This window comes from Hakea prostrata, chromosome 1, assembly GCF_041222555.1.
Source record: "Hakea prostrata isolate BN-2017 chromosome 1, UWA_Hpros_2, whole genome shotgun sequence".
In the NCBI taxonomy this organism is placed as follows: Eukaryota; Viridiplantae; Streptophyta; class Magnoliopsida; order Proteales; family Proteaceae; genus Hakea; species Hakea prostrata.
The window spans coordinates 56,945,437-56,971,888 of record NC_142600.1 but is presented as its reverse complement, the minus strand read 5'-3'; the positions used below and the strand labels follow the sequence as shown (position 1 = coordinate 56,971,888).

The window sequence follows — 26,452 nt, the reverse complement described above, 5'->3', positions numbered from 1 at the left end:
TTGGTAGAAAATAGATTAAGTAGGAGACACAAGCTCTGGCTCTGGCTGAGGAACAGGCTCCTTCAGCCAGACAGTAGAATTATGTCAAATCAGTGTTGTCTCAAGCACTAGGGCTTTCTGAGTTAATTAGGTCCCCGGACAATAAATTAAAAGCATGGCCATGCACCCTTTTATTCTACCGGGGACAAACATTGGACAAAATAGAAGAAACTAGCTGTGTTAAAAGCATAGTTCAAGATCTTGATTGGAGATCTCAGAGATCTCCCCAAGTTGTTGGAATTTTAATCCTCGACTCAAAGCTTTAATTCAAGGGATATTCACTCATTTAGTTCAGCTCTAATGAACACACTAATAATCCCTCAGTTGGAAATGAATTGAGATCTTCTACTTTTATAGCTAAAGAGGATTTTGTTCCCCCTCACACCCTTACCCGCTCATATCATGTTCGTTTGTGCTCCACTTTATCAATGCTTATAAGTAAATTTCCTCATAAATATATGGCAGAAAACTGTGAAAGAAGCACAATCTACAACCCTTCAAGATAGGGTATCCGGACTAATTGAAAAGCCACTATACTCGAATGGAATTTTAAAATGGCTAATTGCATACATCAGATACTTGCACATCACACCATATGCTCATACGTTAACGCTCAAAGTTGAATGTTCAAATCAGTAAAATAAATTACACAAGTCCAAACCTCAAATTACAAATTTCAAATGACAATTCAATCATCTTATTACAAACTGCGCTTTTTTTCAAATAACATTATAGCAATATGGGTCCTAGACCCTGCAGCCTCATTTACTTGTAACAATAGTGTTATTAATGAATGTTTTCTCGCGTTTGTACTGCAACTCTTTTTGTCTTGAAGAATCTTAGACCAAGTACATCTTCATCTCGAACACCATTTCCATTTCATCCAGTTATGTGGAAACGGCAACACTAAAACTCACAAATTCTCGTTTTATGATTCAGAAGCTGTCATCGCGCTCCGATTTGAATTGGTTCTCCAAATCTTGAGACAAAAACCCAAGACCAGGGCATGGTCAGGCTGCAAAATCCAACCGAAATATGAGGTTTGTAACCATAAAATATTGCGAGAACAGCCACATTTTTTCAAATGGAAATGCAATTGTTCATCCTGTGTAAAAAGTCCTTTTATTTAACGCAAGTAGAAAGAACGGCCAGAGTTTCTGTCCACCTCTAGAATATTGCCGAAGTGTTCCAGATATGTGCAACGCAGAATAATGAAAAGCAGAAGACAGATGCTCAATTAGAACCTGGCGGCCAGAGTGAAAACTATTGAAGAAATAATAATTGATAATAACAATAATGATTATACCAATACGAAAACGGCAAGATACCAAGATTCTGGAGGAAGCCAGAAGTACCTGACTCCAAAAGAAACTTCCTCTCTGCCGACTTATGTACTCAGGCCCTACAGATGTATTTCCTTTTACCAGGTACAATGAGAGCAACAATTTCCCCTACTAAATGAAAATATCAAGCTTCCTTTTTAACCAATTGCATCTGGGGTTCTAAAATCTTCCAACCGCAGATTGGAGCTTGTACAAATCTCATCCAACAAAGACTCTCCTTTCTCTAATCTAATGCTCTCAAGGATGCTTTCAAAAACTTCCGAAGCCAGACCAATTTGTAGTAGACGCCCAGGTTCTTCTCCACCCTGCTGTAATAGCAGACCAATCTCCCCCAGTGATGCCACCTTTTCCACAATAACTTTGGCAAGCATGCGGCCAAGAAACACTGCTGCTTTGGGGGCATCAGTTACAGCCTCCTCCAAAGTAGCAAGAACTGATTCAAACCTGGAAGCACACAATTCACAGGCATAAAAGGAAATGTCAGATCCTAAAAATCTAAAAGAAACAACAGAAGCCAGCCCACTTAAATTGGGTTTTTATCTCCAGTAAATTTGGTAGCTTACCCTTTCAGGAGCTGCATCTCATTTAATGAGTTATCTTGAGAATTGGTAAGATTGACAAGAAGCTTAGCCAAAGAATCCCTGTCCATATCCTTTCGCTCGAAAGAATCTGTAACCCATATGGATACCATTGATGGGTGGAAACTGGGAGAGTTCAAGTCCTTGATACATAAAGCAACCTCTTTCTCATCTTTGGCACTGAGAAAAAAGCACATGTTCAGAAATTCACATTTTTGTCAAAATGTATATGCCAAAACATACAATGCCAAAAACCACCTAGAGACAGTGATGCACCTAACAGTATATTCATTCCCAAATTACAGATCCATTTCAACCATATAAATAAACTGCATTCCATGCATAAAATCTCTAGCAAATCTAAGCTAATGGAGAAGGATAAACCCTTCTATTAGACTCTTACCATCAATATTGCCTCTTTGGGCTATGTAGGGGTTCAGAATAAACAAGGATGAGAGTATCCACATGGTAAGTGAGATTCTCCAACATGGACAGCATTTTAGCTGTATAAAAAGGGTTTTGATCTCCCACTGCTGGTGTGGGTAGATCCAACAACCCAAATAGTCAAATACAGAGATAAAATAACAGTAAAGGACAGCACAACAGAACACAAGTAAAGAGGTCCGTTCACAAGGTTTGTATAAAGGAAGCTAAACATAAAAACAGTGACATCTTAGCCCTGTAGTAATGGGGGAGCTAATAGGCACCTCATTGCCGACTTGTCCATCATAAGTACATGCACAACTCTGCCAGCAAAGAATTTTTCTTCCAATAATAACTATTATCGGAAGAAGCTACTTGAATCTCCAGCTTCCTAAACCCAGCAACCCAAGCACTTTAATCCTCTACATCACAGCATGGAAGTGAGAAGATAGACTGCCTATACTGCAACCCTTTACAGATAGAAGAACTACTAGGAGAAGCTCAAACGCGAGAGCAATGTGACAGTCCCAATGTAGTGTGTATGTGTCTCTCATAACAGCAAGATGAAAGCAAACTTCGGAAAAGCTCCGTCAGAGTTAATCTAGAAGCTCCATCACCCAGCCAATGTCCCCATGAGAATCATTCACCACTACATCTGTAAGTTGTCTAAAGAAGACAAGCAGAACTACCAGAGAGTCAACCCGTATACACTAGTTTGAAAAATAAAAAATACAACGTAGTTCAGGTTCCCTAGTGCTGAGGACATCCTCAACCTATCATTCCTTTCAGCCATTGTAAAGACTTTCCTGGCAGAAAGAACCTCCATTTTCCCCAACTTGGCTCAAAAGCTACATTAGGAGCTTCTTTTAAGTAGTTCAACCCAAATTCAAGTCTTCAACCAACAGAGCGTTCAAACTCTAACCCAATCAAGCATAACCTAATTTCACGGACACCAACTTCCCCATCCTCTAGCAGCACAGTTCTAGCTTCTACTAATGGAAAACTGTTTCCCAAGTTTAGAATTTTAAGAACATAATATAAAACAATACCCAACTAGACAATTTAGGTAACAGTTCCACAAAAGGATCAATCTCCATTAACATGGGCAGGTAAAGTTTCTAACCAGAAAGAGAAACTAATAGCAACGTGAGTCAACACTGAGGACTCAAATAACCCACAATAGCTTCTAATGAAATCTAACCACAAAAGAAGACAACTAAGCATTTGAAAGATGGCATCACAGTAGCCAAGAAAAATAAAAGCCACAAATTCAGCAACTACGATGGGACTGATCTTCTTGTCGAACAAAGTGACTTTTAGTCTGCAGTAACTCCTTAAAAATCTCAGCTGAATTCAATGTATGACTAAAAATTAGCAACTCAATGTTACAAGCCATTCAGACATTGGACTATTCTCAAATCACAATCAAAGAAGCCGCTTAGAGATGGTAAAAAGTATTGCCAAAAAATGGACCAGGCTTGAGGTTTTGCAGCAGAAAAATCAACAACACAGTAGCTCCAGGCTTGTTTAGAGCCTTCAAAATCAAGTTCTGCAGGAACACTGCTGAATATCTTTCAAGGTCAACATCAATTGCACTACAAAAACAGTGGTCAATTATCCTCTGTAGCGGCTTCTGTAGACTTAAAAAATAAAATAGAAAATAGATGGATGAAGAAAGGATGAAAAGGGAAAGGGACACATGACCAAGGCCTCTCACCTACAGCCTTGGTCTGTCTGTCTTCCAGAAACACGGCGCAGTGTGGTGTCCCATCAATCAACTGCCTCTCAGATAAACCATAGCAAAAACCGAAACAATTATATTTTTCTTTTTATTACTAGGATGCCTGGTGCAGAATGTTAGCCAATTAGGAAGCAGCATATAGATGAATTAAATGTAGCAGAGATGATGCGGTTGAGATGGAAGAGGGGCAAAAAATTGATCATTTTAGAACCAGCACAAGCACAAATTATGATTTCAATATAAAACTAAGAAAATGATGTGATCTCAATATAAATCACAGATACAGGCATTTGAGGATTCAATAAGAAAGAAGGTCATGCTCAACAGAGACCTTTTTGGATGCTCCTGTGGAGGGACTAATTAGAATAAGACTGAAAGAAATATAAAAGACAGGCAGTCCTAAAATGACCTTACAAGAAGTGGTGAGAAGAGAAATGCATAGCTTTTTATTTTCGGTGCATAAGAAAAGCAAAGCCTAAGCCTTTGTCAAGTATGACCCCAAACGGAAGTGATTGAAGGGCAAGGATTTATGTAGCCATCCCATTTAAATGGGATACAGCTTAATTTTTTTGTTGTAACAACCATCTCCTCTGCTAATAACCTTCAGAACAACCATTTACGTGGAAGAAACCACTTATAAATAGGAAATCATATAAGTTAGGAACTACCACTTATAAATAGGAAATCATATAAGTTAGGAACTATCTTAGGTTGCAATCTAATTGTTAGTGATGTCAAAGAGTTTAATCTCGTAACTGAAACCTGGTTAATAAATACTAGTTGATGAAACATAGAAACTAATGTAAGGAAACAGTTATGTGAACTAGAGTCAGGCTGAAACCCTGCTGTGGGTCCCAAGACCCACCAAGGTGGCGCACTTAAGGTTGGGCGAACCCTAAACGGGACATTTTGGTCAATTTTCAGCCCTAAATAGCTGCTGAATATTAATTTCAGAAATTAGTTTTAATTTTCGGAGTCCAATTTGTTTCAAATTCTTAGTTTGAACTAGTGGTCAAGTTCATGTCCTAAGGAGTGTTTCTTTTAAGTAGGACCCTTATAGATAATTAAGTCTTTATTTCAAGAAGAGATCTTTCAATTTATGTGGTTGTTATGTAGTTGTAAAGGGTATCCTAACTTGTGAAGGAAGCCCTAGTTGAGTTGGTTTCAAAAAGTCTTAGTTAAGAGTCTCTCAATTAGAGTTAAAAAGATTCTTTCTTTTTAATGTAAGGCTATAAATAAGACATTTCTATGATTGTAAAAGTTAGTCTGCATTGAATAAAGAATGGAGTTCTCTTGTGGGAAATTGGGTCATGACCACCAAAGGAGGGCCACGGCTGTTGTTCAAATATTCGCCTTCCAACAAGCATGGTGGGAGATCTCACCAAGATCTCCGTTTTTTGGCTAACCGAGACAAGATGGGAGTTGAGTTCTAGGAAATGAGATATCTCGCTTGAGATCTCGCCATATCTTGCTAGAACTCTCAGTTTTCACCCTTTTTATGCGGAGTTCAGCTGGATTTTCACTTGCAACTACTCTTAGCATATCAACACCACCAAAGGAAGATCAATCATTCTCTGCTTGTCTTATGAACTTATGAGTTAATGACTTATATAGAATTTCTAATGGTTGTATAGATGGAATTTTGAGTATATTTAAGTTATTTGATGTATTTGATACACTTGTTTTTCATTTATATGCCTAAAAGATTCAATATTAAATGTTGTCTAACATTGACAGTTGAGTCAGTTTCGAAAAATCTTAGTAGAGTCTCCCAATTAGAGTTAGATAGTCTGCATTGAATAAAGAATTGAGTCCTCTTGTGGGAAATTGGGTCGTGGCCTTCTTGGGAGGACCACAGCGAGTTCAGATATTCTTGCATTCAATTGCAGCAGCCAAGTTTCAAGATCCAGCAACTTCCATCCTCAACAGCAGCATACAAAGCAAGTCCCAGCCCCCTTCCACCACCTCCAGCCCAATCGCAGCCCCTCCCATCCCTTTCGGAAACCCCACCCACCCCTCCATTGCAGCCCTTATTCCCCTCTTCCCACCCCAGCCAGCACCCTAAATCCCCTCTCCCACCCCAGCCAGCACCCTAAATCCCCTCCCCCACCCCTCTTCTACCCAGCGGCTTCCCCTTCCCCTCTCTTTTCTCAATTGACCCCCTCCCACCCCCTTTTCTGACTTGGGGATCCAATCCCTTTCCATAACCCTAAAATCTTCCCTAAACCTTACCAAAAACAAGCCAAATTATCTCTGTTGTTTTCCTAACAACGTTAGGTGATGTGAACCAAAATTCAGCCCCTGGCTGGACCCCTCGAGTTGGGCCCCAAAGCCACCCATCCCTAAATATTCGTATGTTTTCCCACATAACCTAAACCCATTACCATCACAACTCCTGCCACCCATTTAGGTTTTGTTAATTCCCATTATATGCAGAAGATTTAACCATACTATCCATCATTCCATTCTGATTTGATAATTAATTGCTAGAACATTCTGGGCAGACCCTCAATCTTAGGGAATCAAATCAAGAAACCCTAACCTTAAAATTGGGTTTTACATCGCTAAAGTAAATTTTACCTCTCAAAGTTCACCCCAAGGGAATATGGTAAAACCCTAACTTTTCCCTACCCACCAATTTGGATCCAATTTTATCTCCTTGTCCTTCCCTACAAATCATAACTACCTCAAAACCAACCCATATCAATTCTAACTTGTCTCTAGGATCTCCCATAAATTCTTAGAGATCCACAAACATCCAAACCTACCCATCATATTTTAGAATAATCATTTGGTGGAAGATTCTGGGTCTACCTTTAATTTTAGGGAATCCATTCAAGAAACCCTAACCCTAAAATCAAGTTCACATCAAACAGCCACTAAAATTTCCACAAAATCTCCTCCTTACGGGGCCCCCACAAAATGTTGCAGAACATACAACTGCTGGAATATCTTCTCAACAGAGGCCTATAGGACCCACAAACTCTCTCCAGAAATAAATAAAAGATCCCCAGCTGCTGGTTGATAATATTATATTGGCGAAATGTGGGCTCAAGAATAACCAAGTGTCAGGTTTCCTAAGAGTTACATCCAAGTCCCTTGTGCAACAGAGCCCAGAGTGGGTTTCTTCAGTCCAAAACAAGGTTCTGATGGTTGATACTTTTTTAGCTCAGAAGGTCAACTGTGGGGTCAAACTGCTGATGGTCAATAAGCAATTTGACATATTTTTAAAATGAACTTCTAGATAGAGTAAGTCACCACAAAGCTCGCCTATAAATTCAATCAATTCATATTTTTAACAGGGGGCCCTTGTAATAGTGCTCCAATAGTTAGGTAAAAGTTCCTATCTTCTTTTTCGGACCAACCCCCCCCCCTTTTTTTTTTTGCTGTGCGTGTGTGAGGGAGGGGGGTGAATATAACCCTGGATTACAGGGGTAGTAGGAGGATCTTTTCTAAGAATGCAGCAAGCAGTCTGGGCTCAAACCTTGCTGTTTGGGACAAAATCTTAAAGGACAGCAGCGACTTGGGGCTTGTAACCCTGCGGTTCAAGTCTGGAATTCAAGAAGTGCAACTTAACTTTCTGGAATTCAAGAACAACAACTAAACTGTGTTCTACACTCACAGTAGGTGAATTAGGGATTTGGTTCCTTCCTGCCCAGGTCTGAATTTCAACAACAGTAGCTACATCACACTCAAAATACCCTGCAAAACCCTGCAGCTACGGCTGGGTTTGTCTTTCAATCTTGGGTATTGAAAGAAAGGATTTTGGGTTAGGTTTAGGGTTCAGCCAGGGCTCAGCCAGGGCTCAGCCAAGGGGAAAACCAACGAACTTAAAGGTGCAAGGGTTTAGGAAATGGTTTAGGACTCTTCAAGGTATTGGATAGGGTTAGGGTTTAGAGGCAAGGTAGAGAAAATCCAGGAGAAGGAAATCCTAAAAGAGTTTAGAGTTTGGTCGAGAGGTTAGGGAGTAATGAGCATGGTAGAAGATCTCGCTCTCGAGAGAGATCTCGCCACCTTGAAAAAGAGAGATCTCGATCATCTCGGTGAGATCTCGGTCGAGATATACAATTTTTTGGCGTCAACTCGGTGGCCCATCTCGGTGGGTTTTAGGGTCCCAATTGGGTTGAAACTTGGTATTTAGCTTATTTAAGGCCTTTTGAACACGTTGGTGGCCTTGGATTTGTCAGAAACAACCCTATGTATGATTTCTAAGTCTACCCATAGTGTGAAACCGAAATGTAGTAGGATTAGGGAATGCAATGTTATACAACATGTAATATAGAACCTTTAAAGCATATAAATGAAAAGCAAGTATATCAAATGCTTCAACTAACTTAAATGTTATCAAAATTCCATCCATATGAGTATCACAATCTCAATTTTCAAGAATAAATAATTATACAACCATTAGAAGTTCTATATAAGTCATTAAATCATAAATTCATAAGACAAGTAGAGAATGATTGATCTTCCCTGTTGTAGATGTGCTAAGAGTAGTTGCAAGTGAAAATTCAACCAAAATCCACAAAAAAAGGCAAAAATTGAGAGTTCCAGCGAGATCCAGGGCGAGATATAGCGAGATATGGCGAGATCTCGAGCGAGATATACCAGCTCGCAGATCTCGACCTCCATCTCGTCTCGCCAAGGTGAAAAAACGAGATATCTCGCGAGATCTCCCACCATGGTAATGAGAGTTTAAGTGGAACTAGGGTTTAGGGTTTCTAGGGGAAAAAGATAATTGCAGAAAAATCCTAAACTAATGGAATGCAGGTTTACTAATAAAACTAAAAGTAGGAATGAGGTGGAGGGAAAGGTATGATCCTACAGAGGGAAGGAGGGGATGAATGGGGTTGGGATCTAGGGTTTTAGGTGGGAGAAAGGAGAACAGGGGAGTCTTGAGTGGGGTGCAAGAGGGTGGGAAGGGGTAAGGGAAGCGCTAGGATTGTACTTACTTGGACAGGGAGACTTGGGGTTGCAGGATTGCTGGGATTAGTGTTGCTGTCACAGGCTTCAAGGAGGGGGAATGAATAATTGCAGAACTCTCACACTCACACTCAGCCGTGGGGTTCCTCTAGGGAGCCCAGGACTCTACTCTTCCTCCAAAACTGTATTCTTATTCAATAATCAAGCTGAATCGTTTACAAGGTATGAGGGGCTATACATAGCCTTATTAAATTGAAGGAAAGTAACTAGGGATCGAAATAAAACATATTTTCAAATTATTAAAAAAAAAAAAAAAAAAAAAAACCAACTTGAACTCAACTTAGGAAACCTACTTGGACTCAACTTCGGGAATCCAAATTGGATTAGAATTCCCTAGTACAACTACTCTTAACTTTCTAAGCTAGAAAAGATCAACTTTAACAAGGAATCGTACTTGAAATTAGATCCCAACCAAGACTCCTAACTACATCAGGACTCTCACAACTAACTCAATTAAGAAAATAATAGATTCTACTTTGACCCCAAGAAGGGATAATCAAATGACCAAAATACCCATTAGGGCATTCGGCCAGCTCTAAGTGCTGCATGGAATGGGGGCTGTTTTGGGCCCAAAATATGAAGTGGCCCACACTTTCTGACCCAGATTACATCAGGGTGACAGCATGCTGTGAAAGATGTAGTGAGACATGAATATTTACCTAATCCACATCAATGTGTTGAGGCAAGTCTTTTGAACTTTCCCTACTGATAAAAGTAGCTGGTTCCCCGACCTGGGATACAAAGGATGGAATCTCCTCAAACAGCACTAGGATTTGCCACGTGGCATGTCAGATTAGATGCAGTTATGCGGACATTTAGCTCACATGTCAACTTTCACCCCCAAACAAGAGTTACCCAAGAAGACTAAGAGAGATCAAGCAGTGGCTAAAGTACCAGTAGACGTGGATGGAGATCAGTAGGAAAGCATGGAATGCAGTTAAATCACCTAAAGCCTATTAATAGAAATAAGCATTGGATTGGGTTATGTATGTCTTGGGAACATAATATGGCTATAGAATCTACAGACTAAGCATAAAAGACTAGTTAAGTAAATGCCTTTTTTCTTTCAATCAGTATTAAGTCTTTTAGTTAGACTGGATTCAATTCTATGTTCGATCCTACTTTATGTTAGTTTTTTTCACTATTTTAGTCCATAGTTTTACATAGTCCATAAAGATTTGATTTAGCCCGCAAATCATTACACCTCTGACCAAACAACAGGCCCTCAGGGATGGCGAGGTTCACCCTTGGAAGGCTTATGGTATCCTATCCAGCTACATGGACTACGGATAGATACATTCGATCAAGAAGGCTACAGCCTTCATTTGTTGTCTTTGAGTATGCGATCAACTGACTTGGTTGCAGATGAACCAGACACTAGGGTATTCAAAAAGGATTCTTGGTGTAAAGGATCTCATCCTATTATAAGTCCAGAGAGTTTTCAACCAGCCGTTTTGAGAAACAAAAATGAAATCCCATGCCAAAACAATAGGGGGTAGACATAATTAAAAGAATTTGAAATACCATCCCAAGCCAAAACAATAGGGGGTAGACATAATTAAAAGAATTTGAAATACCACGGACTTAAACTTGTCACAGTTCAAATACAGTATCAACGGCAAGTTCCCAAACATAACCAAGAAGCAAAAATTCAAAACAAAAGATAAGCAGCCATGCACTCAATAAAATAAACAAAACAATGTAATACCTGTAGTATTCTCTAATTGCAGATATAGACATCTCTCGCAGATGCTCTTCAGGCAAAACTTTTTCTGATGGAGCATTTTGTGCCATGGAAGATCCCTGCATGCGTATGGCAGGTGAGGTTGCCATTGGCCTATCAAATGTACGATCTGCATTCCTTAAATCCCGGTTCCCGAAATAAGAATTTCGTTCTGAATTTGACTGATCATAAGCAGCGGGACGCATGAACCTATCCGGGGTGTATCTTGGCATAAGGTCCTCTCTCGAGTTATAAGATGCCAACTCAGATACAGAATTATAACCATTTGGGCCAGCTGTCATTCTTCTGGAATCTCCACCGCTAGGAGAAAGATCTGCACTGGGGATAGTGGAAACCAATGGCTGCCCTCTCATGGACATACCCCTAGCAAGACCACCTTGAGGACCAAGAGTAATAGAATCATCATCAACAGGCCTTTGAGGCAAAGGGACTGACAACGTCCTCTCATAATGTCTATCCTCAAATCGTACGTCTTGACCACCAAACCCACGGGCCGGTGGCTGCATCCCACGGAAACCACCCATTTGGGAACTTGGGGAAGGCAGTACGTTTGACCCTCTCATACCAAAATCCATTGGTTGCCCCCTTCTCGATGAGGAATTATTGCTTGAACCACGGGCCAGCCGACTTGCTTGAGCTTGCCGTTCTTGAGCTGCATCTCTGTGCACTTCGTCAATCTTTTTTGGCCCCTCAACTTTTCTTCTTTGTTGCCATTTGTTTTTTCTAAGATCAATGGCATCTTTCAACATGAACCTCACTCTAGAAGATAACTTCATGTTGTTAGATAATTTCATCATCATGTCAAAATAAGCATCCATATGTTCCTTGGCTTTAGCATGGTCAATTATCTCCCCAATAGTGCTCATTAGCTTGCATAAAGCTTCAACATGCTCTTCATCAGGATTCTGATACTGTCCCAACAGTTTCTTTATGCATTCATGCATTATTCTCTCAGTCAACATCTTCTTCTTGTATAATTCCCCAATCAACCGAATATTACCCAGCATTCGCCTTCTTGCCTGGACCTTCTTCTCCTCTCTTACCTCTTCAGACATTTTAACTTCACCTTCTTCTTCATCTCTGTCAGCTTCTGCTTGCTCCCTTTCCCCCCTCTCAAATTCCTCCTGGCACTTATTCAGAAGCAATCTCTTAAAGGTGATCTTCTCATTGTCCTCATTAAAAAAATCCGGCAATGCACTGGCAAGATGGAAACAAAAGTTTGCATACATTTCACAAAAATGTGGTTCCGTAAGAGCTTTATCAAAGATCTGGGCAATGACACCACTAAGAGTGCCAGCATTGTCAATGTTAACTTCTTTTACTTGCTCAAAAAGCTTATCAAAGTTCTGAGGAGTCAACTTATTAAGAATAGCTTTCAACTGTCTTTGCTTGCGTTCTTCCTCATCAGAAGTTTTTCCAATCATATATTTCTTCTCAGCCTTGTGCATCATCTGCGAGGGAGTCTGAGGTGATGGAATCAAACCTTTAGCACGTTGCCACCTGTCTGCGTCAGAGTTATTTCTCTGTATACCTCCCTGAGGAGCAAGGGAATGCAATGGCCCCAAAAGAATCCCACCACCATATTGGGGAGATGGTAGTCCTCGTGGATCCCTAAGAACACCATGAATTCCACCTTGACCAGGTCGAAAACCTACAACAGCACCTCCATGAGGAACATCAAGACGTAGGTCTCGTCCTGAAGCAAAAGGTCCAGGTGATTTCCATTTATCATCATCAGATACAACACTCCCACGGCGGTCAGCCCGAGAACCCCCACCTGGCCTATCTATGACTCTACCAACAGGTGGATGTGATTCACGATCAACAATATGAGATAAATTGAGTGGACCGCTCATCAGGGCTTCCGCTATGTCAAATCCAATTTCAAAACATGCAGGAAGATCAGTGAATTTTTCTGCAAGGGTCAGCAGAAAATCTCTAGAATACTTCTTTTTGCCCGTAACTTCATTTCCATCCTTCCCATCATCTGATATTCTGAGCTTTGGAGTAGAAATGTCAGCTGCATCTTCCCAATCATCTGGCTCAGCTTTCCCTAGCCCATCCTCCTCACCGGCTACAACACCCATCTCAGTATCAGCCACAGGTGCCTGTTTCACATCAGAACTGAAATTGCTGTCTACACTTTCTTGACAAATTGCAGCATCTTCCTTGCCCTCTGGACCCTTGTATGCATTATAAAGATCAGAAGTAGCTCCAGCTGCATCTGCATTCTTGAGAATGTCTTTCCTCTTCTTCTTCCCCCTTGCAGCTGTGTTCTTTGACCGATTTGCTTCTAAATTCTTATCCTTGGGAGCCAATGCCTTACTGTATACTGGTCCTCCATTAGTATTTTCTGTGTTTCTCCCCTCACCCTTCCAGGTAATTTCAGGTGAAAGAGGCCTTGAACCAGTAGTTGCATCCTGATGAGAGTTACCAGATCCCATAAAAGCCAGATCTTGACTATTAGTGCTGTCACCCCTTCCAATGGACACATTCATGGATGAAGAATTATCTTTGAGAGATGTGGTTTCAGCAACAACAGAATCAGAGGATGTGGTAGCAGATTTTACCAAGTTATCAACTGTTCTGTCAACCTCAGAAATGGAACCTAAATCTTGAGTCAACTCCTGTTTGTTTTCAACAGATTGAGAATCCTTATCACCAACAATTATTTCTTCATCCTTGAAGGACTCAACCTGAAATTGTTTACTGACTTCCACAGAGCCAGAAAGAGTAGATCCTAAAGGCATTTCAACATTACTGTTACCTTCGTGTGGCACTTCAGATAATTTAGACTTCCCTTGTTCCCGTGCAGTACAAGCATCTTGTTTCACACTATCAGCAGCATCCAAGCTATCAGAGGCAGTTCCATCAACAGACAAGCCTGGTGATTCAGAGGGGGACACCTCTCCAATCCAAACACTATCTGCCAACGCTTCAGAAGAATCTTTACTGCCTGCATTGATATCTGATACAGGTTCCTGGATAGATTCTGCAGCACTTCCAGAGGTTCCTACTGGACCAGAAGCTGTTTTACCTTCTACAGTTTCTGACATTCCATCCTGCAATGAATTACCATTCTCCAAACTCTGAGAATGCAAGCTCAAGATAGAGGTTGATGACCCAACAACCTCTGCTGGAGGAGAAAGCATGACATCAGAGTGTTTAGCAACTTCTGTAGAAGTCTTTAATGAAGATGGCTTCACACTAGCTGCAGATTCAAATGTATCTGCCTGCAACAAAGTCATTGTCCACAAGTTAATGCAAGAAAAATTGGACGGCATGATAAAGCATGTAGCATAATACCTGGTTCAGCAGTTGCACATGTCGCTGATCTTTGTTCCCAGGCTTCTTCTGATTAACCTTAATAGAATCTAATCTTCTGACAGATTCTACCCTTCTGCCTTCAGCGTTGGATGCAGTAGATACCAACTCCTCAGGAGGGACAGTGCTTGTGGAAGAACTAGGGGTTGCTGCCCTGTTCACTGATGAGACAGACGTAGTAACTAAGTATCTAGTTGAGGCAGGCAAAGCAACGGAATCTGACAGTTGGACAGAGCTATCACCAGCCACGTCCAAGTCCTTCTGTGCAATACTCAAGCTAGCTTCCCCAGGTGGCCTCACCATTCCAGATGAATCACTCTTCCTCACAACAGGTGAAGCAATTGACACCAAAGAGGAACCAACTTTTTCTGTCACTGAACCAGAAGATGGCTTAGGTGTCACCTGGGCTGAAGTTAATGGAGCAGAAGATACAAGCAATTGAGCATCATTGACATGTTCCAAATTTGAGATCCCAGCACCACCATGGACCAGAGGTCCAACCTTGGTAGGCAAGGCACCAAGAGAAGAGGCATTCATAAATGAGAGATTCTGCGGGCCTTGGCTGCCTGGATAATTAAATCTAGCTGAAGCAGAACTAGGAGTCATCTGGTTAGTAGTCAAGGGAAGAGAAGTTTGACCCTGTAAATACATGGGAGGAGGATTAAAAGAGCCTGGTTGTATAGGAGAATAGTAGTTTATTTGATGAGAAGGATTAAAAGAAATTGGCTGGGATTGTGGAGGCACACTAGGATGCGATCTTGAGCCTGTTGATCCACCATCCAGATGGGATTCTGTTCTTTTATCAAAACTCAACTCTTCATGAGTCTCAGGGTGAGTTATTTTGACAGGTTTGCGAGTACCACCAAACTTTCCACCCTGCTGTTGTGCAAACTGTGGGGCAATCCCAACTCCAAGGTTTTGCAACGGAGAAGAGAGCTGATGATTCAATTGAGGAAAATTCAGGTTCTGGCCCTGATGCATCAAAGCTGGAGGCTGCAATGGATGAGATTGGAGACTTGAGACAAACACCTGCTGCTGGACTTGAGAAGCATTTCCCACTGGCAATTGCACAGGCATTTGGAGAGAAATGGGTGCCTGAGATGGAATCTGTGCATTGGGAGCACCAAATGCAACAGAGACTTGTGGCTGCTGAAATGGCATCGGCTTCCCAGGTACAGTGTGAACAGACAACTTCTGCAATGCTGGGGTGGCATGTCCAGATGGAGGCTGTGCATGAATATCCTTTTTTACCAGCGTTGGAGGCTGAGAATCTGCAGAATTTGCTTGGTTGACAGTACCCAAATCCTTCCTCAGTTGCTGTTGCTTTGGGGGTGTAGGGACTGGCAACGTAGGCACAGCTTTAGAAGAATCATGCCGCGCCTGCACAATAGAAGAATATTCCAATTATGGTAAGACTCTCTTTGGTGGTTTACCATATACAGGGGAAATATTCTGTTATTCAACATCATGCAAGGAATAGAAATATACAATCGGCAACGGTTGAGCAAAGATGATTACGGAATGGTCATTCACTTTTTCCCAATAGCAACACCATTTAGTGTTGCCAACCATATTCTAAGTCCGACAACATATCTAATGCAGATATGCCAGCTTCACGTACAAATTAATCAATTAAAATAAGTAATTCACCAAATTTTCAAAAATGATATTTTGGCACTCAAATTCTCAATAAAATCATATTAGCAGTACAATGGAAAGTGCTCATGGAAGTCAGGATGCATAACCTAAAAATTTCCCCCCGTCCACTTCTACCTCCTTTATAAAGCATGAAGTGAACTTGTCTCTCCTCTCAAAAAGAAAACCATTTACTCAAAAAGAAGCACCTCCCACCACAAGCTCACTAATAACTCAAATAGCTTCTCATCATGAATTTACCTGGTCACGTTTCTGTTCATCCAAATTTGGAGGTGCTGAGCTGGTCCTTGCAGGTATCTACAAGCAAAAAAGGCATACAATCCTCCCATACTAAGAGAAATACTAAGACTTATTGGGGGGGGGGGGGGGGGGGGCAGTGCATGGCTGCACAAAAACCAAAATACATTGAAAATTAACTCATAGCCAGCATATCCCAGCGCAAATGTAAAAGAAAACTTTACCTGCATTCCATTCACAAAACCAGGACCAAAGCTGCCAAACTGAAGGGAGAATGCATTTAATGCATCAACTGCAAACGGCATTCCAGCAGTTGTTATGACAATAGAAATTTAGGAAATCAGAACCTCTAACAAAAATGTTGCTTGAAGTTCAGGGGCAATTGAGATTGCACCAAAAAAACCAAAATGCTATAACAATGAGGAGATGCAATCTCACTCAATCGACAGTTAATTTTATACAGGAGCAAAAATAGAGTTACCTTTAGCAGGTGTTGCAGGCACAGCCGAACCCAGAGCTGCCACAGATGTTTGAGATGCCGGAGCCTTTGGAACTGGTCTGGTACTTCTTGTAGGGGCCGAATCAGTTGGCTTAGGGGGAGCTCGGGAGTTCGGCGCATCAGAAACTCCTAACGAACACCATTACAACACACCTTACAATAAAAAACCAACTCAACCAAATGAAATGAAAAATAAAAAATAAAAAAGCACATGTGTACCATGTAACGGGGTTTGTACAGGGGCACCATTCTGTACAGCAGTTCTAGCAGAAGCATTCAACTCTGAATTCGCACTTGTGGTGCTCACCCTAGATTGTCCTCCTTGTGCATTATTACTAACCTTCTTAGAGCTGAAAGAAGAACCAAGAGCGCCTAGGCGTCAACAACCATGAAGAAATGAAGTATATATAAAAGTAAAAAGCCCTAATATGTCGATTAAGTTCCCATTACAAATATAGCTAAGAGAATACAGAGAAAGGAAAGCAAGCACCTTCGGTTCCCCGACAAAGACGAGTGAGTCGATGGTGGAGGGGCGGTTCCACCGCCGCCTCGCCCGCCTCCTGCTGAGAAATTCCTCTGCTGACCGGAGCTCCCGGATCGACCAGATTTTCTGAACTGGGACTCGCTCTTCTCAGACCTAGATTGATTAGAGGACATAAATCCGAACCCTTGTTCCTCTGCTATTCTCTGCAACAAACAACCACAAACCCAAGCCAAGACGATCACCGATCAAACTCATAAAACTAACACAACCAAATCCCCAACTAAAAAAAATCCAGCATTGCAAACAACCAAAATCCAAGAATGGAAATATTCGGATTATAATAAATGAAAACTGAAATGTTGATTCTAAATTTAACCAACAAAGGGTTTCATCGATTTACCTTTTTAAGTATCAAAGCAAAGAACTACACAATGAATAAATTAGGGTTTAAACCCTTCAAAACGGAAGATATAGATTGGCGGGAATCATGACGCCACACAGAAAGAAGAAGAGAAAGAGACGACAATGGAAGTATGAATGTCGAGAACAATAGTCGAATCAATCTGTTGTTTTTGGCACAGAAGGTGAGAGAAAGAGAGAGAGTGAGACACAGTGAAATCTCGAGAGATAAAAATTAAAAGATAAAAGAAAGATCGGAATAGAAGAGAGAGAAAGAGAGAGAAATAGAGAGAGAGAGACGTGGAAGGAGAAGGTCAAAAATAGGTTTTTAAGGAGATCGAAGGGTCGCGATCTTCGATCGCTGCGATCTCTTTTCTGATCATTAGATCATCAGATATCTGGTCCACGTGTCATATAATGAAAAAGGGACGTTTTTTAGGTAATAAATTAAATTATTAATTAAAACTTTTTTTGGTAGAATTATTAATAAAATTCCTTATAAGGAAATGAGAATTAATCCCTATATAATTTTATATTTCGGAAAATATAAATTAAAAAAGAATTACACGTGTCCTATATAAGCGCATAACCCTCACTTCTTTTTTTCTTTTCTTTTTTTCACAACCCTTCCAATGTCGAAAGCCATGTAAAATCCAACTGGACATGTGCTGCAAATTAAACCATGAAAAACGCATCTGGGTAAAGTTGGGGATTTCTAAGTTATTTTATAGGATATTACTATATGCCCCTCTTTTTTTGGTATATTTTATAAGATATATTACATATGTAACCCTCTTTTTTTTGGGCAAACCACATATATATATATATACACATCAAATTTGCAACACTTATTATTATTATTTTTTTTTTCAACAGGAACTCTATATATATTTTTTCTTTTGGGAGGAGACTGGAGATATTATATATCTGTAGAATCGAACCCACGACGTCGCCACTGAAAAATATGAATCCTACCACTCCACCAACCTCTTACTTTTTTTTTTTTTTTTTTTGCCTACCCCTGTTTATAAACCGGTGGTTCGACCCGGGTCGCACACCTGGCGGTGGTGGGTGAGTCTCCCAGCGGGGATTTTTTGCATCCACAAGGATTCGATACTGGAACCTTGCTTACTAACTCTTATTATTTTGATTTAATGGTTGAAACTTATCTGACTAAATAAAAAGAAAATTTATTCTATTCCAAGCATTATTTTTAGCTGGAATGGCCACCATGGTGGATTTTTAAACTTTTTCTAGAAAGACACTTTTAATTCTCTCTCAATATGCAAAATACCAACACTAGTTCCGAAATTTCGATTGGAGAAAATTTTTAACATTAAAAACAATGGATAGTGATGCGTCCAAATTCTGTTAAGCCGCCGGACTTCTTGATGTAATCCTATAAAAAGAGTTAAACGTGGCCCGATCGTGGGGTCGGGAGGCCACCTCCGAAGCTTAAGTCAAGAAACTGGACTGATCACAAAGGCTCTGGCTAATTGCAGAGCATAAGAATAATGAATACGTAATTGGGAAACGATTCAGATACCTGATAGATTGTACGTCCTTGGTTTATATAGATTTTACCTCTAATCCTCGATCGTTGAGTGAATTCTTGATCCTCCTTAGTGGCCGTCCGATCTTAGGGTTTTTCCCTAGATACTCGGGGCCGTAACCAGTTTCCAATCTCGTCATGATTCTTTCACCGCTTTGCTAGTAGAGGCCTTTTACAAGTCAAGTTCACATACCACAAAATTCGGGAAGCCATACCGGATTATTAACTAGAAGATGGCGCCCTTATGATTGATTCATTAGGTCTTGATAGGCCCTGGTCACGGTTTGACCGGGCCGAATAAAGTGATCCCGGTCTAACAGGTTCTGTGCAATTTATATCGTATCATTTGCCCTACAGGCCAAACGTTCGGGCAACATTGCGGAATGTTTGGTCTGGATCGAGATGCTTACCGAGTGTAAGTGAGTACGGGGCGTCTCTTTCAGCCAAAATATCTTTGCATTTAATGCCCCGACATCTTTTTTCCGGTGAGGTGCCATCGAAACTTTCCGACGCCTCATTGCTTGTGCGTTATGGGCCACGTGTTGATTGAAGAAGCATGCATATTACATCCTGTTGTCCAAACCGTTGTGTCTCGAATTTTTATCATCATGGTGAGGGTTTTTGAATCGTCAAGGGTTACAAGCCGTCGATGGTTTGCAATATTGGACTTTAGATTTTCTCCCTTTGAATCGATGCGTGCTCCTGTCCGCCAATAGAATTCATCCTTGTCTATTCTTTTGTATTTTGCATCTATAAAAGATTCTTTCTTCCTCATTTCATCTTTTCACTTCCTCACGTTTCTTTAGCAGAGCTTTCGCCTTGTGTCTTTCCAATTCCAAACTGTAATCCAAGCTTTATCTCTCTAGCTTTCTTGGGGATCACAAGTAAGTTTTTCCTCTTCTTACTTTTGCTTTTTCCTTTTTCACTCCAACTTCTCCTTGTTTCGTATTTTCTTTTCAATATGGGTAACGGTAAAACTTCAAGCGATGACTTTGTCTCTCGTATGGTTTCGGGAAGAGATTTTGCTGAACAGAGATCTCCCACAGTTTCTGTTGAGCTTTCTGGTGATCAAGGCCATAGAGTGACCAATAACTGGACTTAATCTATCCATGTTGCCCCTAGAGATCCTCCTGGTAATGCCCCTTAACTCGAGGGACTTACTCGAAGAGGAGGAAAGCTACTAGGAAGCCTACAGCTGGGAGTTCTTGGCCGTCCAAGCGTTCTTCTACTAGGCCCTCAGATTATAAGTCTTCAGTTCGTCCAGCAGACGTTAGCAAACTTTACTCTGATTATTCGATTCCTGTTTCCTGTTTTCTTCCCGTCCCGAATGATAATGAGAGGGCTGACTCTAACCCTCTTGGAGAATTTTCTCTCTATGATGATTCTTTCAAGAGTGGGGTTCAGAACCCGTTTTACTCCCCTTTTATTGCTGAAATTCTTACCCATTGGGGTATCGGTCCGGGGATGCTTCTCCCTAACAGCTGGACACTCATCATTGGTTATCTGGGGCTCTGCCATGATCTCAGGCTGACCCCTTCCTTGGGCTTTTTTTGCCATTTTCATGTTTTAAACAAGTCGAACCCCCCAGGATGGGTGTTTTTTTTCTAAGCGCTCGAGGTTGATCTAAAATGGAAAGGGGGAATCCTTGCAGAAGGTACCTGTCCCTCCAATAATAAGGGTGGTGAGAAAATTTTGTCTTCTGTAAGGTTCCCGATTCTAATCCCATATTTCCGATGAAATGGAACCTTAGGGATTCCTATACCAAAATCAACCATTTGGTGATCCCTTCCGATAGCGATATTGAGGCGATTCGGGCCATCAAAGCCATTCCCTGGCGTTCTGAAACCCATGGTCATGCCATGGAGTACGAAGCAGTCCTTCGCTACTAGGGTTTGAGCCATGCTGAGCGCTCAAAAACCTTCTGCTCTTTTCCTTTGTACACATATTTACGATATTGTAGTGACTAGTCTTTCGTTGTTATGCAGTGCCTCCTAGGTTCGATCGTCATGCCATTAAGTCATTGGCCCAACAAGGGTTTGCTGCTGCTGAGGAGAGAGTCCCTCATAAGCCGAGAGGAGACGCTCCCGAAGGTGCCCCTTCCCCGAGGGGGGTAATCCCCCTGAAGGGCCTCCTGAGAACTAGGCAAGACCATGCTGCCATGGGGAAAGGGCCAGTGGAGATTGAGGAGTCCACTCATGATGATGCCGCTCTTGTCCGAAGAAAACGAGTGCTGATTGATGACACAGCTTCTAAACATAGGAAGATTTATCAAGAGGAGATCTATGTTCCTGGCTGGAAGGTGAATCTCCATGATGCGAGATACCGATGCGTCTGTTGATTGGGCTATCAACGCCCGTACCCCGTGCGATCGGAAGTTTTGAGTGACATGCCGGATGAGGAGTTTGTGAACTCCAATATCAGGTACGTCCTGTCTTTTTACTTCCTTGGGTTGATTCTTCTGTCGCTTACCGACTTGTTCTCTTGTTTGTTGATATAGAGTTCTTACCGAATGCTTTCATCGCGAGATGGAAGCAAATTTGAGAGTCGGCCGTCTTAGGGAGGAAGTGAAGCGTAGCAATGCTACCGTTGAGGAGAAAATCAAAGAGATTTCCTAGAGGGAAGAGGAGATAGAGCGTCTTCGTCTTACCGCAGGGGAGCTTATCATCGCCAAGTCTCGGTTGGAAGATCTTGAAGGCAAAGCCTCGATTTCTAAGGCCAAAATTGATTGTCTCTCGAGAGAGAAAGAAGAGTTAGAAAAGAGGCTTGAAGCTGTTACTCTTCCATAGGATCCCGAAGATCTGCAGCCTGAGGTTCGGAAGGCCTGTGTTCGGAAGTATTTGAATAGCATTCCGTTTAGCAAATTGCTCAGTCGGTACAATGTGGTTGCTTTTCGGGAAGGTGTTAATGAAGTATGGAAGAACATCCTATCAGTCGACCCTACCTTCCCGATTGAAGAGTATAGGGACCTGGTTTATGAGGAGACTTTTGAGGATCTTCATCAACCTATCCTTGATTGGGTTGCAACGAAGAACAATCCTCCTCCGGCTGATCCTAGCACTTCCGAAATTGAGTAGTTTTTGGACGATGAGCCTCAAGTTCCTGCTGAGGGGGAGGTCGTGGCAAATAATGCTCAAGTTCCCCCTGAAAATATTGAAGAACAGACTCCCGAAGCCGCCGATGATGAAGTTCTGCACTCTTCCGCCAATTTGTAGATTCCTTATCAGTATATATATATATTGTAAGGGTAGACCCTCCCTTTCGGGTCTTAGACTTTTAAGATGAAATCTTTCTTAGCTTATTGCTTGCTGTCGTTTGTCCGTGTTCCATAGTTTTCCGGCACTTTCGTTTAACTGAATATACTTCCATCAATCCGAACATAAACTGAAAGTCTTTTGGATTTATCGTTGTGTTATTTTGTTCTTCCACTGCCCCTTATTCAAAATATTTGAAGTTTTGGTAGTCGAACGATACTGCTCATTCAGGAAAGGTTTGTCCGTTTTATCATCTAGCGGTTAACGCGGATGACCCTTCAATTTTTCTTGGAATTTATCTTCATTGGGAAACGCAAACGTCACTCAGGTATTAATTGTCAACATCCACCCAGCCGGTATTCTATCTGGCATACCCTGGATGTGATCCACAGCCCGAAGATCCAGATCGAGCAGCCATGCCTCCCACATACACGATAACATAATCATGAACAATATAATCAATGTATAAAGTAAGCAATAAATAGATCAAATGAATAAGAAAAGATAATTAATTAGAGTGCGGAAATATCAAGTATCAACTTCACATAGAGATAATCTCAAAGAGAAAGAGTGATTAGAAGTCACTCCTTCAACAATAGCGGAAAAGTGGTTAATTAAGCTTAAATACAATCCGTGCCAAGAATAAATCCATAAGAGTCAGAGATAAAATATCCAAGTGATTACAGTCATCCAGGGAAATGGGGCCTACACATAGGTTTCTTCTATCCTAATGATTACTTCTTCATAAGTGTGGATGAAGTGAACCCAACGTGGCCGCTCCCTCACTAAGGTGGGGCTAACCCTGGTACCAACCATAATCCTCCTCGACACAGCAATCCTGACTCTCAGCGTAGCCATCACTCGAAGGGTAGTATGCGGGATCATAGCTCGGGTCGTAGGATGCGCCATCAAAATCTTCTATACCTGCAGGATAATCTAACAAATTGCACAAAGGAATGAGTTCAAAAGAACTCAGCAAGGCAAGTCGTTTCATAATACACAGTTCATTCTATACAAGTCACAGTATGATGCAATATGATATGAGACAATGATGAAAATATGATTCTAATCTTAAGTATGCTAGTCTCTAAGGTAGACATGCTTTAAGCCATAGCACCATACTTCTTTGGGTCTTTTGTCACTCCCCCTCAATCATAAGATATCTTGGGTCTGTCGTGGTAATTGGGTAAGGTCCTCATCAAGCCATGGTTGGGGATTTAGTCTCCGCTCTCTCACATCACCATTGGTATAAGTATTGGTGCATGTCGCGGCGAAGCCTAGCCCGATGCAAGTCATCTACTCAGTCGTATCATGTCAGATCCGGATACTTTCCCTATGGCACCGACCAACTCGGTTCCGTATCCTTCACACTAGAATCAGCGTATCCTATGGCACCAACCAACTCGGACTACGGACTCATCAACCCTATTGGGCATCCACAAATGGTAAACGGGAAGCTCTCACGTCCTCTCACGGGTTGGTTATCGGTCTTGAGAGCCTGTGAACCCAGGTCTATCCATTTGCAACCCTACCAATAAATGGCCCCTTTCGGGTATCCGCAATATGGTTTAAGTCCTCTCCCGGAGTGGATTCCGGTCTTGAGCGCCCATCAACCATACTCTACCACGGGTCGTTCGGTCTCAACAGGATAATCCTAACCATACACCTAGACAATCCTATGCATGTCATCCAACAACCCGGGAAAGCGTCGATGGACACCTTCGGAGAATATCCCATACTACTCCCTCCGATGTCCAAGGACAGAAGTGTCGAAAGGACACTTCCCAATCCCAAGTCATACGTAGTCAATCACAAGCTCAATCTCATCATATCATATTAAATCAATGATTCATCATATAAACAAGACACATCATAACATGATTGATCATCTATAAAATCATAAAGTACAATTGAACATGATATTCTAAATGATAGGTAACATTTTACTACTGATAAGAAAGCATATAATAGTCATGTATGGTAAAGGAATACATATAGGAACATAACCATTAATTTCTCATAATGTAAGCATGTTGATATAATTAACATACTTGAGTTAACAACCGTCCTTACCTTAATCGAGTTGTAAATAAATTCAATGATCACCAAGAATGGTCCCAAAAATCAGTGCTGGTACCCTAGACAACATACAAGTAGCATTAAAGAAGAAAGCAATCGAATCGGAGGTCAAATGAATCAATTCGGCTGAGTACAGGGGTGATCTCATATCTTGGTGGACTGGCTGGTCGATTTTCAGTCGACCAAGCAGTCGACCAAGACTTGTTATCCTCAGGGCAGAATTGAAACTTGGTCCGAAACTGACCTTCCGGTGCTCCGATCGACACGAAATTTGGAGGGCCTGTTTATAACAGTAAGAGGATACTACACACTAATTTCCATGATGATCCAACGGTCCAATCAAAAATGCCCAATTCGAAATCTTAGGTTCTATATGATAATTATCAAGAATCAAATTGGAATTGATTGAAATTGTAAAGGATGATGGGAATCAATCAAGTGAATGTTAAGAATCAAGTTAGAAACTTAATTTTATAATACTCTAAGCTTAACATGCATTTACATATCAGTTTTGAATCAAGAATAGGTTAATATTGAAAAGAATCAAGGTAATGAAGTGCAAGTAATCTTAATGGAATCATAACATAGCATGAGTGGGGGAGGATCAAGGAATTGAAAGGGGGGAAACTCATGGTTAAGTGTTTGCAAGGTTGCAGCACTTCAACCATGGTCTCAAGATCATAGATTGATAGAAAATGAATAGATTAGAAGAAGAATAGAAGGAATCATACCTTGAGTTGATGATTAATGTATAACACTAATGATTTGAGTCAAAGATCTTCCCAAACATCAAGAAAAAGCCCAAGAGAGTGTCCAACCTCGAGCTCTGGAGTGCAAATGATTAGTTTAGGTCCTCATTCACGAGTTCCAAAAAGTAGGGGCAAAATGGGGAGTGATTTAGTAAATTTTCCGATTCCATTACTGCTGGTCGACTGTCAGTCGACCAAGCAGTCGACCAAGACATGACAGCAACTTCAGGAGTGGATTCGGGAGGCTATACAGGGTCAAATCAAGCGGGGTTTTCTCCTACAAGTCAATCAACAAGTCTGGTTTCAGGAAATACCTTCAGATTGATCACGGGGTTCCAAGAAGTGCTTCAACTAATTCAATCTTCATTGATGCACAGATTTTCACTCAACACTGACAATGTGCTCAAGTAAGGGGCATCATTGTCAATGTCCATAGGTTCTGTATCAAGCATCGAATCATCCACTAAGAGGGCCCACAGGTCTCTTCTACCACCACTTCGGGTCTTCGGACCTGCAACAGTATAAAATCCGGGCCGGGTTAGGGTTAGGGTAAGGCCGGATTTTACATTAATGCTCTGATTGACAGTTGCATACTTGAGTTCGTCGTCTTCATAACTAGCACCTTCTCTACCACGTGGATAGATGCATTGTGTTCGAACCCATTATTTTTTCTTTTTTGAAATTCGAAAAGTTGCTTAATGTCCACCATTCATCATTTGCTGTATTCCAATCGTCGCTAGTTCTTAACCATTGATTTAGAAGCTTGAACCGCCGTTATATTGCTGCCATTGAATTTCCAAAAAACTTGAGACGTTGGATTTCCAAAACTTGAAACCTCACCATCTTGTTTCAACGTCTATTTAAACGCTTTGGCTTTCCCTTTTTTTTCCTTGTGTTTTCATTTTGGTTGTGCGAAGCTCTTCCGTTTTCTTGAACTAGAAACCACAATGCAAAACTTCATCTTGCTGGTTAATGGATCCCTCCGGTGTTTCTGCTACAATGTCCATGAAACACATTCCACGAGCAAAGTCTGGAGAAGAAGGCGAAGCGACCTCTTCAGTTCCAAGACCTCCCCCTCCTTCAACGGAGGAGATTTACAGGTCTCCTTGGAAACTGCGGCGTTCTGACTGTGTCACTGGCAGCTTTGGACGGGCATTGGAGTGGTGCACTCTTACCCAAACATCGGCCGAAAGCAAGGCTTTCGACTCTGTTCCTGACGATGTTTTTGTAAAATCGTTGGTGATGTGAGTCTCTTCTTTGAGATTACTCTTCGCTTTTTGTATATTTTTCTAAATCTTGCAAATCATTTGTTTGTTACAGGAGTACCGTGGATAACTTCCACAAGCAGACGGAGGCAGCTTACAGGATTGG

General features: G+C 41.3%; 1 protein-coding gene across 4 annotated transcripts; it reads right to left on the bottom strand.

Moving 5' to 3' along the window:
• Window positions 1-453: 453 nt before the first annotated feature.
• Window positions 454-17,725, bottom strand: LOC149029168 (eukaryotic translation initiation factor 4G-like). 4 transcript variants are annotated; one of them, XR_016170838.1, is made up of 11 exons: window positions 17,452-17,725; window positions 17,058-17,254; window positions 16,787-16,917; window positions 16,550-16,696; window positions 16,293-16,360; window positions 16,072-16,128; window positions 14,158-15,555; window positions 10,816-14,084; window positions 1,946-2,140; window positions 1,205-1,826; window positions 454-1,054 (listed from the first exon to the last, which is right to left on the bottom strand). XR_016170838.1 is itself a non-coding variant. In XM_089140851.1 (10 exons), the coding sequence occupies exons 2-10, from the start codon at window positions 17,222-17,224 to the stop codon at window positions 1,520-1,522; spliced, it is 5,739 nt and encodes a 1,912-aa protein (XP_088996977.1). In that variant the 5' UTR covers window positions 17,225-17,254; window positions 17,452-17,725; the 3' UTR covers window positions 1,076-1,519. The 4 variants fall into 4 exon arrangements, 1 of the variants encoding a protein (XP_088996977.1); XR_016170840.1 differs by having other exon boundaries at window positions 455-1,054; window positions 1,395-1,826; XR_016170839.1 differs by lacking the exon at window positions 454-1,054 and having other exon boundaries at window positions 1,076-1,283; window positions 1,395-1,826.
• Window positions 17,726-26,452: the final 8,727 nt, after the last annotated feature.